General features: G+C 33.4%; 1 protein-coding gene across 1 annotated transcript; it reads left to right on the top strand.

Annotated features, from left to right (window-relative positions):
* The first annotated feature begins 679 nt into the window (after positions 1 to 679).
* On the top strand, positions 680 to 4659 carry LOC123208491 (putative U-box domain-containing protein 50). Its single transcript, XM_044626032.1, has 8 exons — positions 680 to 1187; positions 1279 to 1394; positions 1481 to 1608; positions 1692 to 2103; positions 2496 to 2636; positions 2722 to 3261; positions 3355 to 4065; positions 4301 to 4659. Exons 1-8 carry the CDS (start codon positions 1022 to 1024, stop codon positions 4496 to 4498), a joined length of 2412 nt encoding a protein of 803 aa, XP_044481967.1. The 5' UTR covers positions 680 to 1021; the 3' UTR covers positions 4499 to 4659.
* The last annotated feature ends 13303 nt before the right edge of the window (positions 4660 to 17962 follow it).

Genomic DNA, 17962 nt, shown 5'->3' with positions numbered 1-17962 from the left:
TAGATTACTTAAAAGATTACTGGGTATAAATGATTACTATGTTTAATAAAATTTGATAGGTATAAATAATTATTGTGTTTGGTTAAAGGTAATAAAAAATTACTAGTAAATTATTTTACTTAAATGCCCTTGAATATAATTATTTTTAAATATTTTTTATATTATTTGTCATATTAATTAAAAATAATTTTTTTTTGATCTCAAAAAATTAATAAATAATAATTTTTCTATAATAAACTCAAGATTACCATAGTAATCTTTAAATATCTAAGGTGAAGGTGGTAATCAGATTACCACCTATATTACCTGCCACGTCAGCATTGGTAATAGAAGATTACTGTAATATTTTATTACTGACAAACCAAACAAGGGAATAAAAGATAGATTACCAAGGTAATGTTAAATACCCTTAACCAAACGCACCCTAATTGTATCAAATTTCTTTCTTAATACCGTAAGTTTTACTCTTTGAATTAATTTCTTATATGACTTATTCAAATATGATAGTCACTGGTCAACAGATTCACGTGACTCAATCACTCTTAATTTCAAATGCACAAATTTAAGAGTGGATGATTTTCTCAAATGTTCGCTTGCTCAAAGTCAACTCTCGTCTTCTCGCAATAAAATACAAATTGAAATTCAATCAAAATTTCGCTTTCAACGTCAAGCTGGCAATGGGATTCCCCTTCCCTGCCTTCAATCAGGAAGAACCCAAGAAAATTCATCCCCCAAATTCAACATCAAATTATAGAAAAAGTAATATACAAGAAAGACTGAACATTTGGGATAACGTCGGGATTCATACAAGAAGGAAAGTCCAGAATTGATGGCCATCCTATATATGCTTATAATAAACTGCAACATCAAGCCAAACACAACACTCCAGTACTTTTGAAATCCTCCAACCAACCTTTGAAAATAAACTCAATTCACCCTTACTTTCCATACTTAAACATCTCAATTACGTTGATTTTGATTATCTAGTCATCCTAATCGACCTTCAAATTAGGCTTTCTTGATGGATGCTCGCGTGGTGGATAAGGTTTATGTTGCTGTTGGCAGCGACTTGCGGGATGGATTCAAGACTTTGTATTGGACGATTGGAAAGTTCAAGTCTAGGCCTTTCTCCATTGTCATTCTTTATCTAACCGATGACATTTCCAGGAATTTTGTTTACACCCCACGTAAGTTTTTTCACTTTTCTTCTTCGCTTGGTTAAGAGCCCTTTTTTTGGGTTTTGGGTTTTGTTTTCATTTGTTGGCTCATTATTTTTAGTTGGCTACAAGCTTCCTCCAACTTCTGTGAGTGATGAGGTGCTCGAAGATCGTCGGAAGTATGAAGAAGGGAAGACTGAAGAGTTACTTTCCAAATATAAAGCTTTCTGTGGCAAGGTTTGATTGTTTCATTTTATTTTCTTTAATGGTGATCAATTCGGTAATTTGTTTATATTTCATTATTTTGATGAATTTGGTGATAGGTGAAAGCTGAAACACTGAAAATTCGAAAAGATGATCAGCCTGTGCAGAAACTGGTGTTAGATTTGATCTCAGAACTCAAAATAACCAAACTTGTCTTGGGAATTAATTGCCTGAAATCCTCATCCGGGTATGTTTTAGTTTCTTTCCAGAATCATTACTGAAGTCTAATTGATGCAAAAATTCGATTATCAGTCATTTCATAATCTTCAGGAAATCAAGAGGTGCCATAAGTGGATCATTCTTTGTCCACCTGCGCAAACCTGAATACTGTGAATTGTTCATAATATGTGGGGGTAAACTTGTATTCCTGAAAGGAAATAATGAGGAAGGAGTTATGGAGGACGATCAAGGAGTTACACTTGCAAAAATGAGAGACAACTTAAGAAGCAGGATAACTAGAATGTTCACCGAAAAGTATTCTGCGGGAAGTGGCTCTGGCTTACCAAATTCACCTGGAAACCTGGACTCCCCTAATTCACAGAATAACTGGGAACAACATGTCCATGAAATAGAAAACTATTTCCACCAATTGATGTCTTTAAACTTGGATATAGAAGATCCTGAACTTCTGCAAACTAGTCCAAGGGAGGCGATTATGGCAGAACCTGAGCATTCTAATATGGTAAGCTTCAGTTATCTTCAAAAATAAATATTTTCTGCAATATGTGGACAAGATTTATCCTAGTTATATTTGAATTAGATTGCTTACCGAATTTCTGCAACTGGGTTTGCCTTTTTATGTTGTCTTTATTTGTTTGTTTTTCAACTTAAAGGGATATGCTATTGCAGTACTAGCATTTTTGTTTTGTTGCAGGAATGGCCACTTTTCAGCCAATTTCTGTGGAAAGAAAGGAGATTTTTTTTTTTTTTTAGAAAATTTGTTGTTCCTTGGGTCCCAGTAACTTTACTTTGTATCCAAGCCACACGTATATTATCTTCTTGGGTGATTAGATAAAGGTATTATATATGATCACCAAGATTTTCTAACAAATATCAACATCTGGGTATGGTCAGAGTGATGAAGAAAAAATGGAATCTTTGAGAAGTAAACTAAATGTAGCTCAGGAGATGATCCAGCTGCAGAGAAAAGAGGCAAAAGCCAATACTGAAAGATACTCAAAAGCTGAATGGGCTATATGTTTATGCACCACCAGGGTACTAATAAAAGCTGTCGATTTCTGTTTTGTATAACTTACTTTTATAATTCACATCTTTTATTAAATTATTGATTGATTTCCAGGCTGAGAAACTTAATGATCAAATTAAAGAAGAGATGACAAATCGGATAGAAATACAGAAAAGGTTAGATGATGAGAAAGAACAACTGTATGAAGTCACAAGAGATGTGGAAGAGAGCAGAAAAAGATTGAGTTCACTAGTTGAACTCCAATCTGAGCTCTCGAACAAGATTCAATTGTCAACAATGGCAAAAGGGCACGCGGAGAAACAATTGGAGAAAGCGGTGATTGCAAGAGCGGAAATGGTTAGAGAGATTGATGAGCTGCGACGACAGCGAGATGTTCTTCATCGAAGAATTGAGTTTTGCAAAGAGAAAGATGCCATTGGAATGGTTATGAGGTCTAGTCATGAACTGATAGGCTGTGGTTATAAAGAGTATGCAGCTGAAGAGATTAGAGTGGCCACTGATGATTTTTCTGAACGTTTGAGATTGAAATGTGGTGGAGATTGGACAAATGTGTATAGAGGAAGAATTGATTTTTCATCTGTTGCCATCAAAAAGCTCAGCTCTGGATTGTCTGTGGAAGATTTCCAAGCTAAGGTAAGCAAATTTTGATAACAAAATGAAGTTCATAAAGTCTTTAATTTTCTATAGTTTAGGTGAGAGTTTTCCTTATTGACTCTGATGTTTCAGGTGAAGCTTCTTACAAACATCAGACATCCTCATTTGGTTGCCATAATGGGTTTCTGCTGGGACCTAAAATGCATAGTTTTCGAGTACATGTACAATGGCAATTTAAGAGACATTTTATTTACCTCTAAAAGGAACTCTACAAAACATGGATGGCCCCTAGGGTGGGCTGACCGGATCCGCATCGCTCACGAAGTTTGTTTGGGCCTCAGCTTCCTCCACTCGGCAGAGCCCAGGCCCATTGTCCATGGTCACCTGACACCATCAAACATCCTCCTTGACCGCAATCTTGTTGCAAAGATTAATGGAGTTGGGTTGGGATGCTCTGATCAATGTGATGAAAGATCTGATTTTTGGGCCTTTGGGGTGGTGTTGTTGAATCTTTTAATGGGGAGGAATTGGGCCGGGCTTGTTGAAGAAGCAATGACATTGGATCGGATGGCCCTGGTCCAAGTTTTGGATAAGATGGCTGGAAACTGGCCTAAGGATATGGCAGAGGAAATGGCTGGGATAGCAATGAGGTGTTTGTCAGTAAGCCAAGAGGCCTTTAAAGATTTGAGGATTACAGGTATTATGAAAGAGCTTGATGAATTGAGGAAAAAGGCTGATGGTTTAGCAGCAAGAGTAGCTAGTAAGGTGGTGATTGATAAATTTGCAAATAAAGAAGAGGACTCAATTGATGTTCCCAGAGTTTTTCTCTGCCCCATATATCAGGTTAGTGTTCACTAAAGATTATAGATGACTTTACTACCCTAGGTAGTCCCAGCTGTAATCGAGGGATACTAGACGCTGTGTGTATTGACCCATGCAATGCTGAGGCATAGTACATATCGACCTGTGCAGTGCTGCAGCTAAAGCATTAAATATCCCCAGTCTGGGACTAAGATTTGCTCTTCATTTGATCAGTAAAATTTCATTAACTTGCTATGATTTTAATATTTGGGTGCAGGAAGTAATGAAGAATCCACATGTAGCTGCAGATGGATTTTCTTACGAGTTAGAAGCAATGGAGGAATGGCTAGGAGTGGGGCATGACACTTCTCCCATGACAAATCTGAGACTTGAAAACAAATTTCTTACTCCTAATCTTACCCTTCGTTTCCTCATTCAAGATTGGCAAAATAAAAACTCTGATGTTCCTTCTTAAACTTACACTATTGCTTTGTATGCTCTCTGTAAATTCTTTGATTATTCATAACATCCCCGACTTTGCACGAAGCATAGGCCGGAGTTTTGTTTAAAGATGTATGCATAGAAGGATACACTAAGGGCGTTTGCTTAGAAATAATCAAAATATTATTATGATAATTTATATTTTATTATAATCTTGTTTAGTTTGTTTTTAATAAAAACTTATGATACTTTTATATTATTAATAATGATATGATAGATAATATAAAAAATAATTTTATTATCAACTCTACCTGTGGTATTAACATAATTTTAATTTTATTATAATTATATTATTATATAATTATTTTTTAAAATAAAAATAATTTTATTTCAATTAATATAGCAAATGATATATAAAATATTTTAAAATAATTATATCTACCGATATTTAAATAAATTATAAATAAGTGTTATTTTATTATCTTTAATTGAATAAAATAATTATTTATTTTCACCAAATTTTATCAAATATATTAATAACTTATATCAAATGATTTTTTAAATAATCTATCTTAAAGGTAATTTTTTAATATAAAATATTACCTAAATAAAATGCACCCTAAAGAATGTTTTAGCTATGCATATAATATGAATCAACCATGTTTTTTTCAAGGGAAATTATATTAAATGGCCAAATTACCCATTTATTAAGCAAAAATGCCCAATTTTCCTATTCATAAGCAAAAATACCCAATTTTTCTATTCTTAAGCAAAAATGCCCTAAACTTTTTTTAAAATACTAAAATTACCCGTTACTACATCTATATAAACTATCTCTCTCACTGTTATTACATGTACTTCTTATCTCACTCAAACACTCACTCTCACTCTCATTTTTACTCAATATTAATTAGTACGGGTTTGTTCAGACGGAAAAAGTTTGTATTTCTGAATTTGAATCGAAAAAAAGCTATTCATGAAAAAAAGGTATTTATACGAATCTTAACCTAAAAACTTAATTTTATTTGTAAAATCTAGTTTATATGTCATGTAAAGAGGGTGCTTGAATATTAGATAACAATATAGGGGTCAAATGCAATGTTAGAGAAGTATGAAGGTATTTTGATATTATACAATATATAAAGGATTTAAATAACAAGTTCATAATAGATAGATATATTTTGATATAAGATAACATATAAGGGTGTTAAATGAAGTGTTAAATGATTATGGGGGGTCAAATGAAATGTTATAAAAATATAAGAGGTATTTTGATATTAAACATTGTAAGAGCATTATAAATAAAATTTTAGGAATAGATAGATGTATTTTGATATGAGACAACATACAAGGATGGTAAATGTAATGTTAGGTAATTATAAGGGGTAAAATAAATATTAAAAAAATATAGGGAGTATTTTAAAATTACATAATACATGAAGGATTTAAATAATAGGTTAAAAATAGATAGATGTTTTTTGATACAAAAGAATATAAAATAGTGTTAAATGAAATGTTAGATAATTATAGGGGGTTAAATAAAATGTTAAGAAAAACATGGGGATATTTTGATAGTTCATAATACATGAAGGATTTAAAAACATGCTAAGAATGAATAAATGTATTTTGATAATAAGAAATATACAAGGGTATTAAATAAAATATTAGATAAGTATGGAGGGCTAAATGAAATGTTAAAAAATATAGAGGGTATTTTAATATTACCAGCGCCCAAAACGTTTATCCAAAAAAGGCAAAAGGTCGAGATCTTGACAAACTTATATTTAGTTTTGTTGGTTATATAATACATCATTGATATACTTTAGTAATATGTAACCGATGTGTTTTCATTATTGTTTCAAATGTGTAATTGTATTCACATGTAATGTAATAATTTTAGTGTGAATAATTTTTTTATTTCATATTTGTTAGAATGAACTGTTTGAGTATCTATTTATTTCATCTTATGTTTGATAATAACATCACTCAAGTCATATATAATTATTTCTGTGACAAGATTATTTAAAAAATGAAATTAAATACATATCTATATATAATGATAGATAAAATACATTGTATACATACACACATACAATAAATATATACATAAGAACATATGAAAAACGATAAATAAACAATGAGCTAACTAAATATACAACCGTGATTTACTCGATACAGTGAAAATACAACTGCGATACTAAACGTCGACGCATAGAGGTAGATGATTCTCTGGGAAAATCGACACTCCGTGACAATGCCAAACACTCAAAAAAACATAATATAAACATGCCACAATCACCGTGGACTAACTGTTCTCTGCCCCCTCAGCAATTTTCTAATCTCTTAGAGCCTTTACAGTTTCAAAAAAGTAAATTTTTTCCCCAACCCATGGTATTCACGACATTAGCCCACTGTCACATGGTAAATTTTAGAAACACCCCCCGTGGACTAACCGTTCTCCGCCAACTCCCTAATGTTTTCAAAACTCTACTTACCCCTCTAACCCACGGTCAATCTCTCCTGACTGTGGGAGAATTCGTCCTGACCATGGGATACACTGTTCTCGCGGTTGGACTGCCGATCTCTTCAAACCCATTTTTCGGCCAAAAATTCATCGTTTCAACCTCTAATTTCAATACAAATTAAATCTATATAGGCTAACAAAACCCCTTAAGAAATTCAACGAAAACAACCAAAAATCAAAACATTTTAAGCATTATTCAAAATCGAAACTCTAAAGTTTCAAACTACAAAATCTTACTTAAATCTCAATAATATGAGCAATAACTTGATTCAAACAAGATTAGAGAAGATATACTAACCTTTTTTGCCATTTTCGATTTAAATTTATACAGTGGAACCGTGGAAGAAAACCATGGGAAATGAGAAAAATTTCTTTGTTTATATTAGGGGCAGTTTGGTCATTTCACAAAATTCAGGCATTTTTGCTTAAACTTAATTATTTTGGACAATTTCCCTTAAACCCCCTTAATTTTAGGCATTTAATATAAGTTCCCTTTTTTCAATCATAAAATACAAGTTTTCCCAGGGGAAAAACGGATAAGTTACAAAAACAGTACTTCTACTGCTACCAAATTAACCTAAGAATACTTATTCAACTCTTGTTATAACAAATCAACATGTGTTGTTAGCTACATTTTTCTGTTTTCATCTGAGCCACACCATCTTTGAGCTTCATTAACCCCAATCTGGAAAGCTGTATTCAAGAGGTAAACTTCATAATTCATGCAATAAGTTGTCATTCACCATATACCACACATCAGAACTTCTGGGCAGACTGAAAAACCCGGAAACTTTTCTTGACAAGGAATAATCTGCCGGCAACGATGGATAACTTTGCCATGTCTTCGGCAAGCGACCAAACGTTCACCCCTCATCCTTCTCTGCAGCCTGGAACGGTATTCCCTAGTACAAATGCCACCAAGAGGGTCATCACAATGATCATCAACAAGAATGCATTTATGGTCAAATCAAGCTGAAAGATTCAATAAGAATATTACAGATCAGCTGTCTTCTAACACAAGGAAAAGATAAAAATACGGTCACTCACAAGAACTCTCATTATCTCCTATGAATGTACATCGACAGTCAATAGACTTGCAACTTCAATCTGATGCATATTTATAAAACTATTATCTTCCTCATTTAGAAGGAAAGCTAATGCGTGACCTATGCAGACAGCACAGAACTAGAACAAAATTGGGATAAAGACTTACTCGTTTGCTGCCGCATGTGCTGGTCCATTTGATGCTGCTGTGTAAGGGGCAAAATAACTTGGCAATATTAAAGTGGACTCAGGTGGTACTGTTGAAAGTAGAGGGGGATGGACAAACCAAGGAACGGTGAAATGCCAACTATCATTATGTTCCTAAAACTTGCTGATTGACTATACAGCAAGGTTGAGGGACCCATTGCCACAACAAGCGCCCACATGAAGCATAGTATGGAAGCAGCGAAGGCCAGTGCTATAGATGCAAAAATGTCACCAATTTTTCCTACAAATGAAAAAGGAAAAATATTTACACCATATATAAGACATGAATAAGCACATTAGATTTTCTAGGGAAAAAATTAGTTGCATACCAAATCAAAATCCAAAGGCACCTTGACTTTACCAGTCAGACCCAACAGAAAAGGTTGGATGCAATCCAATCTAGGCAGATTGAGATCTAACCAACTTAAAAGTTATGTGCATCATGCATGCACAAGTTCATTCATGTATACATGAAAATTTAGGGAAATTGAAATTTTTAGCTTTATTTTAATCCGTGTATACATATATGCCACTCATTTTAAAACTTAAACAAATATACCACAATAGTAATCTACTTCTCTAAAATACCCCTCTTGAAATGACCCATATAGAGATTCTCTTTTTTTCTCTGTAACTTTTTCTCTGTTCTTCCTCAGCTTTCAAATGAGGAAGGAATTCCTGCAGCATGAAAAAAATAAAATATTAATGGAAGAAGACACGTGATTGAATAATAAAACCCGAGTGAAACTTTGGAACTAGAATAATACTACTGCTTTATTCTCTCTGTAGTGCATAAAAAAAAAGAAATAATACTACTGTTTTATTATAGTTTCTCAAAATTGAAGGTAAAGACAATTTAAGTATTTTAATATATAAAATGATAAAAATATTTAAAATATAGCAGTAGCATTATAAATGAACTTGCTTATTCATTTATAATACTACAAAAAGAAAAAAAAGTTACTGAAAAATAAAAAACAAGGTTAAAAAGGGTTGGCGTGATGCCAACTCTTGGCGTTGACGACAAGGGTTGGCATTGCCTTGCATTTAAAAAGGCCAACCCTTTTAAAATAAAAGGGTTGACTCCATGCCAACCCTTACCCTTGCTAAAGGGTTTTGACGTGACGTGCCAAGGGTTGACATCAACGCCAACCCTTTTTAATTTTAAAGGGTTGGCATCTCAACGCTAACCCTTTTTCATTTTAAAGACACCAACCCTTTTTAAAAATTTGTACTGTTATGAATAATTTTTTTAAAAATCTCAAGTGCTTCAAGATAGAATAATACATTGACATGATGTTGAATAATGCATCAAAATGGAATAATACACTATCATATTTTCAGCATGTACAATGAATATATATGAATAAGGAATGCATCAATGTGAAATATTACAATGAATATATATAAATAATTCACTGACATGAATAGTGCATTTACTTTAATAATTCACTGACATCCAGAAGATAATATATTCCTCATGCTCTCTTTCTTACCTTTCACGTGGAAGTTTTGCTTACTTCCATATATATATGCAAGTTTTGGCAAATTTTTTTTGTCAAAAGTGTTTGGTTGCTTGCTTCTATATTTTCTCTAAAAGTATTTGATTCCACATAGATCATCGGATTGTTTTTTTGTTCACGAAAAAAATTCAGCAAATAACTTCATCGAACATCGATACTATCAACGGTAATGGCAGGAAGACAAGTTAAGTTTCGTTATATCAAATTTAATTTTGATATTTAGTATGAATTTAAATTAATTTGATTTGATTGGATTAATTTGAAATTTGATCCGAATTTAAATTAATTTGATTGGATTAATTTGAAATTTGGTTCGAATTTAAATTAATTTGAAAAAAATTGGATTAATTTGAAATTGAAATTAAAATTAATATGAAATTGTTCAAAGTAATTTGGAAATTAAAATTGTTCAAAAATTGGATTAATTTGAAATTGAAATTAAAATTAATATGAAACTGTTCAAATTAATTTGGAAATCGAAATTAAAATTGTTCAAAAATTAGATTAATTTGAAATTAAAATTAAAATTAATATGAAACTGTTCAAATTAATTTGGAAAAGGATCCAAGCCTTGGCGTTTCCGCCAAGCTTTGTCAGACAGAATATTTCACTAAAATTATTATGGAAGCAAGCAAAACTTGAAATTTATTATGAGAAATTGAAATTTGATTATTGTTTACTGGTGATTCAGTAGCTTAAATGACATTTAAAACTCAAAAATAATAATCTTACATCAAATATTATGAACACTCAAATTTTTTTTCTTTTTATGAAAAATGACGTCATGCATATTAATTTATTGATAATCTAATTTTTTTTATTCTAATGTTATATTAGCTGAAGCCAATTATGTTAATTTAATAATGATAATCCAGTTTATTTCATTAATGTAATTTAACAAATTAATATATATTTTCAGGCATTTACAATCAACTACCAAGAGGGGGTGTACAGATTCCATGATGCATACAAATTCCAAGTGCACATGTCGCTTCAAACAAAGATGAAAACTATGACCATAATTAGGAATAAACTAACATTTACTCAGAGAACCATTTTTTGGACAACCTGTTTTGGACACTTATTAGATTTGACAGGGCCATGGTTTAGTGTCGTATTTATTCAAACAATGTTATTACGTATGATCAATCGCGAGAACCCAGACAAAAAAATGTGGTTCAGAATAAATGGTATTGAATTCTGATTCAGCCCTGTTGAGTTTGTACTAGTCACTGGCCTGATTTTTGGGGAGGACATGAACATGTCCAATTATGTTGATTGCACGGAGACGCCTCAATTGAGAGAGGAATACTTCTCGAACATTCACAAGTTGTTATCCTATAGGGAGATCGAGCAAGCATTCGACAATGAAATTTGGGGAGACAATGATGACGACGCAGTGAAGTTCGCAGTCTTGTATTATGCGTTTACAAGATTATTAGGGGTAGACAACAAGACCAAAATACTTGATCATTTTTGCATTTAGTGGACAATTTAGATGCATTTAGTCGATACCCATAAGGGACACTTACATGGAATAAAACAGTTGACTCGATGCGGAAAGGTATCTATAACAAATATCAGTATTGTGTTAAACATTTCCCGTCGTACACAAGTCCACTCTCACTTCTTAGTTACAGTATTTTGGGATACCCGATTACTTTTCAAGTAAGTATCATATAATAGATAAAGTTTACATTCATACCGACTATTGTAAATACTAACCATAGATACATTCTGTAACATCCCTCCCTAGAAGTACTACCCACCGAAGGAGAAATGTTACGAATTAATATCCAGAGTGTTTATTTTTTTTTCTTTTTTAAAATACTTTAAAATAAACGCATTATTAAAAGTGTTTAGAAAGTATTCTAAGAAAACTAAAAATCTAGAAGTGAACAAAAGATGTATATACTCATATGAAAACTCATCTGAAAGTATCTGAAAACAGAGAGTAATCATATACAATTGTACCATAATCTCAAAAAGTCAAAAGTCGACAAGAACATGCAACTGTATGTATGTAATATAAACCAGAGATAACCTGCTTCAACTGGATCTACCTACGCTGACCTGACCCTGCCTCGCAACTACCTCAATCACCTGTACCTGTAATCAGGAAAGAAAAGGAACTGAGAGATAAAAAAACTCACTAAGGGGAAAGAATTAAGTAAACTATCTCCTTTCCTGTTCTAACTCACTCTCGGGACTCAACCTTACTCATAACCCCCATAAGAACTTGAGGGGATAATTTAGTTCATGCTTTACTATTTGGGTCATACTTTGTCCCATTTGGTGTCTATTTGATACTTTCTGAAAGCTGACTATAGAGATTTGATAATTTTCTAAGCTCAAGCTTTCTTCTTTTCTCTCATTACACCATTTCTGAATCTAAATCAAGCTCTACTACGAGCATACTCTACTGTGAGCAGACCCTACTGTGGGTCTATATCCTACTACGGATGTGCCATACTGCGGGCGGTGTATTGTAAAGTTCCCCCTCATAGTTCATAGCATGCATCCGGCCTTATATCTTACTAATTTTGCTTCCATCTAAATTTATTTATAACTCACCAGACATTACTCTTGGGACGACCCCTGAATCTTGAGCCCCAAATTCCTTTTCTCGCTTTTCTTTCTTTTATTCTTCTTTTCTTTTTTTCTCCTTTCTTTCCTTTCCTTTCCTTTCTTTTCTTTCTTTTCCTTTCCAAAACTGTAAAATACTGTTTACAATCCTATTCATTTGATAGGGCAACCTTCTTTTTCATACAATTTCACAGTCCAAACGGTTTCTAATTCATACAAGCTATATATCGTTGGAAAGAGTATTCGAAGTGCTTTCCAACAAGCTATAATAGCACTCATAATTCATTAGATAAGGCAGCCAAAACATGAGATGAAATTAGTGGAAAAAACTACCTCCTCTGTTTATTTGGTAAAACAGTCCTTGTGGTTCATACAATATTGAACAGTCCAAATGATCCCTAATTCATACAAGCTATATATCATTGAAAAGAGCATTCAAAGAGCTTTCCAAAAAACTATAATAGCACACATGATTCATAAGATAAGACAGCCAAAACATGGGACGAACTTAATGGCAAAACTGTAAATATTATACAACTCTCTGCCATGAACAAAATCACACACATAGATATCTCAAATTGCAAAACAACATTTCTCAACTTCAAAATCATCAATTATAACATAGACCTAAGGAACCAAAAGCCTAAAATATGCAACATATCAAAGATGATACCCTTTATCTTGTTTCAAGCCAAATTTTTGTAAGTTGGCTTCCTTCTCTTTATTTTACTTCTTTTATCACCAAAATCACCTTAAATCAATACCAAAACATACTAACATATTCATATAACATGCATTCAATATATATATACATAGGTAAAGGGAAAAGGAAGAGATATTTTGGTTACCAAAGCTCCCAAAGTACTTCCTCTTATTTTCCTTTCTTATTTATCTTCCAAAAGCCTTCCAAATCACCAACTTTTCTTCAAAAAAACCAGTAAAAGCAAGAGGAAAGCTGCCTCCTTATGGAAGAGACGAGAGAATGATGGAAAAAAAAGGGTATGAGTTGCCTTTTTTTGACTTTTTCTCTCTATATATCTAAGCTTTATTTCTTTTTTTTTCTTTATATATATATATATATATATATATCTAAAAACACACACATATATGTTAATATATATATCTATATTTAAAATTGGAAATATCTCCAAACACGGTCAAAAGACGTAATTACCCCTGGAACATACTTGAGTGTATTATAACTCTTCCCCCCTCACAAGAATTCCGTCCTCAAAATTCATAAAAACAACCCTGAATATTTTTCCTTCATAGTTGCTCTATTTCCTAGGTAGCGTCTTCTATCTTTTGGTTTCTCCATAAGACTTTTACTAAAGGAATCTGTCGATTCCTTAGTTGCTTAATTTTTCTCTCAAGTATTTGAATCGATCTTTCTTCATAACTAAGGTCTTCTGATAACTTAATATCATATGTATTCACGACTTGGGAATGATCACCAAGGCATTTCCTCAATGATGAGACATGAAATACATTATGAATCTGGTCCATACTCGCTGGTAAGGTCAATCTGTAAGTCACTTTACCAACTCCCTCAATTATCTCATATGGACCAATAAATCTGGGAGTTAGCTTTCCCTTCTTTTTGAATCTCATCAAATGCTTGAATGAAGCAACCTTTACAAATACAAATTCACCTACATTAAATTCCAAGTCTCGGCGTCGATGATCTACATAGCTTTTCTGTCGATCTTAGGCCTGTTTTATTCTTTGCCTAATCAGCTGGACATCTTCAATCATTTTTTGGGTCAACTTGGGCCCAAAGGGTAGGGATAATACTTCTCTCTCTCCTATCTCATCCCAATGGAAAGGAAAACGACACCTCCAACCATATAATGCCTCATAAGGTGCCATCTGAATAGTCGCCTGGTAGCTATTATTATAAGCAAACTCCATCAAGGGCAACATTTCTATCCATGTAGCTTTATGATCCAAGCAACAAGCTTTCAACATGTCTTCCAAACTCTGATTAACCCTCTTCGTTTGACCATCTGTCTGAAGATGATAAGCTGTACTAAATGCCAAATTAGTACCCAATAATCTTTGGAGACTTTTCCAAAAAGTTGATACAAATCTTATATCACGATTAGATACTATGGTCCTAGGTACACCATGTAATCTAATAATCTCCCTAACATATAATCGCCCCAACTGATCTGTGGTAGTAGTATCTTTGATGGGCAGAAAATGAGCTGACTTAGTTAATCTATCAACAATCACCTAGATAGCATTGCATCCATTCTGAACTTTAGGGAGTCCACTGATGAAGTCTATGGAGATATGCTCCCATTTCCATTCTGGAATAGGCAAAGGTTGAAGCAACCCTGAAGGTCTCTAGTGTTCGACCTTAATTTACTGACAGGTGACACATCTAGTAACAAACTCACCTATATCCCTTCTCATGCCTGACCACCAAAAATGTCTTTTTAAATCCTGATACATCTTTACACCCCTAAGGTGGGCAGTATAAAGAGAACTATGAGCCTCTGTAAGAATTCTCTGTCTCAATTCAGTTATTTAGGGAACATATACTCGATCTCTGAATTTGAGAATTTCATTCGATACTTGAAAATCTGTCTCGAGACCTTATTGAACCTTTTGAACTTTCTGTTGACACCATTCATCTTGTGTCTGAGCCTCTCGAATCTTATCTATGAGAGTGGGTTGAATCTCTAATCTGGCAAGGACTCTAATCATAAGCTCAATCTGCTCTTGGTCCATATCTCTCTGAATTTCTCTCTAGACCTTTAATTGTGATATCATCACGTTTTTACTGAGGGTGTCTATAACCACATTAGCCTTGCCTGAATGGTATTTAATATCACAGTCATAGTCTTTTACTAACTCGAGCCATCGCCTTTGCCTCATATTTAATTCCTTCTGATTGAAGAAATATTTGAGGCTCTTATGATCAGTATAAATATTACATTTTACCCCATACAAATAGTGTCTCCAGATTTTCAAAGTAAAAATTACTGTTGCTAACTCCAAATCATGAGTGGGGTATCGGGTTTCGAATTCTTTCAATTGTCTTGAGGCATATGCTATCACTTTGCCTCGCTGTATCAACACTGCTCCTAAACCATCGTGTGAGGCATCAGTGTATAAATCATACTCAACTCCCTTCTCTGGGAGTGCTAATATAGGAGCAGTAGTCAATCTTCTTTTCAATTCTTGGAAGCTTGTCTCACAAGCATTTGACCACTGAAATGGCGTTGCTTTCTTTGTGAGGGTTGTAAGAGGTCTAGCTAATTTGGCAAATCCCTCTATAAACCTATGGTAATACCTTGCCAAACCTAAGAAACTATGAACCTCCTTAACTGTCTTTGGTCTCTGCCACTCAACTAAAGCCTCAATCTTACTGGGATCTATAGATATACCTTCTGCTGAAATTACATGCCCCAAAAAGGTAACTCTATCTAGCCAAAATTCATATTTCAAGAATTTGGCATATAGTTGTTTCTCTCTCAACCTTTGGAGGGTAAACCTCAAATGTTGCTCATGCTCCTCTCGACTGCGAGAATACACTAAGATATCATCAATAAATACCACAATAAATTTATCTAGGCAGTCGTGGAATACCCTGTTCATCATATCCATAAATACCGCAGGGGTATTTGTCAATCCAAAAGATATTACTACAAACTCAAAGTGGTCATACCTCATTCAGAAAGCTATCTTAGGTATATCCTTCTCTGTCACTCTCACCTGGTGATAACCAGATCTCAAATCTATCTTGGAAAAGACCATAAATCCCTTTAATTGATCAAATAAGTCATCAATCCTGGGTAACGGGTACTTGTTCTTAACTGTGACTTTATTTAGCTTTCTGCAATCAATGCATATCCTCATAGACCCATATTTCTTTTTCACAAATAGGATGGGAACTCCCCAAGAAGAATGGCTCAGTCTGATAAAACCATGATCTAATAACTCTTGAAGTTACTTTTTCAATTCCTGTAACTCGACAAGGGCTATTCGATAGGGTGCTCTTGAACTAGGGGTTATGTCAGGTGCCAACTCTATACTAAACTCAATCTCTCGCTCGGGAGCTAATCCCGGTAGCTCACCTGGAAACACATCTAGAAACTCATATACCATTGGCGTCTCATCAATAGTTGGGTCTGACTCAACCTTGTTCACTACATGAGCCAAATATCATGTATACCCTTTTTTCAACATTTTAGTAGCTTTCAATATACTGATAATCAAACTCCAGATATGACCCTCACCAAACTCGAATTGATCTCAAGAGTCCAAGTTAAATCTTACTTTCTTCTTTTTATAATCAATCTCAGATCCGTATCTCCCCAAAAAATTTTGACTCAAGGAGTCATTACGCTCTTATTTTGATGATAAAAAACTAATATGTCTCTTAGCATATTAACTAATGATTTTACTTGAGTGTGAGTTTAGATTGCAAGAATTTATCAAATGCACTTGAAGGAGTTTCAAGATGGAAATAAAAGACAAGGCTCAAGTGAAGAATTCTTGAAGATTTGAAGTAAAACTCAAGCTTTGGTAGACATGTTTGTAATTTGGAGCATTCGTTTTTTATTAGAATATTTATTTACATGGGATAGCTCACTTGAAAACTTATTTTCATATCTTTCATATTTTGGGTTAAAATGTCGTTTTTCAAGCTTATTGGGTTAAGCCAATTTTTTCACCAAAGTTTATTAATTCTTTTAAAATGATGAAGTTTTGTGAACTATATTTTCATATCTTAAAGTTGGTTTTGAAAGAATTTTCAAAAATGGGCTAAATTATCACTTTTCAAAGTTTTAGGGGTCAAATTAAAATTTTTGAAAATTCAGGTGGTAAAATGCAATAAAATTTGATTGACCAAATTTGACCGATCGAATTCTTTGATGGCAACTTCCGAATTATCCAGAAGCCATGTATTTTGGCTTCAAGAAATTCAATCAACCAAATTGAATTCTGTCGACCGAATTTTGGTTTGAATTTTCCAACGGCTAGTACCACGTAAGCTCCACGGAAGTGCCACATCACATCCGGTTAATCGAATTATATCCGATCGACCAAATTGTGTATTTTCTGGAAAACTAAAACGACTATTCTTTGTGCACAACGGTAATTTTCCTTATTTTTCCCTATATAAATCCAATCAAATTCGTTCGAAAGAATTTTTGCCACCAAAAACTTTCATATATTTGAGAGCAAATTAGGTTTGAGCTATTCACTTGCAAATTCTCTTCTCTAATCAAAACCCTTGCTTATACACTTTGTAATTTCATTTGCATTGGGTTGTATTAAGCTTTAACTTTCATATACACTCTTTGAGAGAGATCATATTTCAATTTCGTACTAAAATTCGTACTATAAAAGAGTGAGGTTCACTCTTGGAGAGATTATAAAATTTCTAGTGAGAGAAATTGAGCTTTAACATTTGTAAAGGTTAATAGCACCTTGGAAGCTATTTTGGTTGTGAAGAAAAGCTTGGTTGAGGTTTTAGTCAACTAAGGATTAGTGGAATACTCCAAGAAAGAAAGCTTGGAGGAGTGGACGTAGGCCGGGTTGAGTTGAACCACTATACATCGTGTATTTGATTTTATCTTCCTTGAAACTTATACTTTAT

The sequence above is a fragment of the Mangifera indica genome, chromosome 1 (assembly GCF_011075055.1).
Source record: "Mangifera indica cultivar Alphonso chromosome 1, CATAS_Mindica_2.1, whole genome shotgun sequence".
Classification (NCBI taxonomy): domain Eukaryota; kingdom Viridiplantae; phylum Streptophyta; class Magnoliopsida; order Sapindales; family Anacardiaceae; genus Mangifera; species Mangifera indica.
Note: the sequence above shows the minus strand (reverse complement) of the source record. Positions and strands in the feature narration are given on the sequence as shown.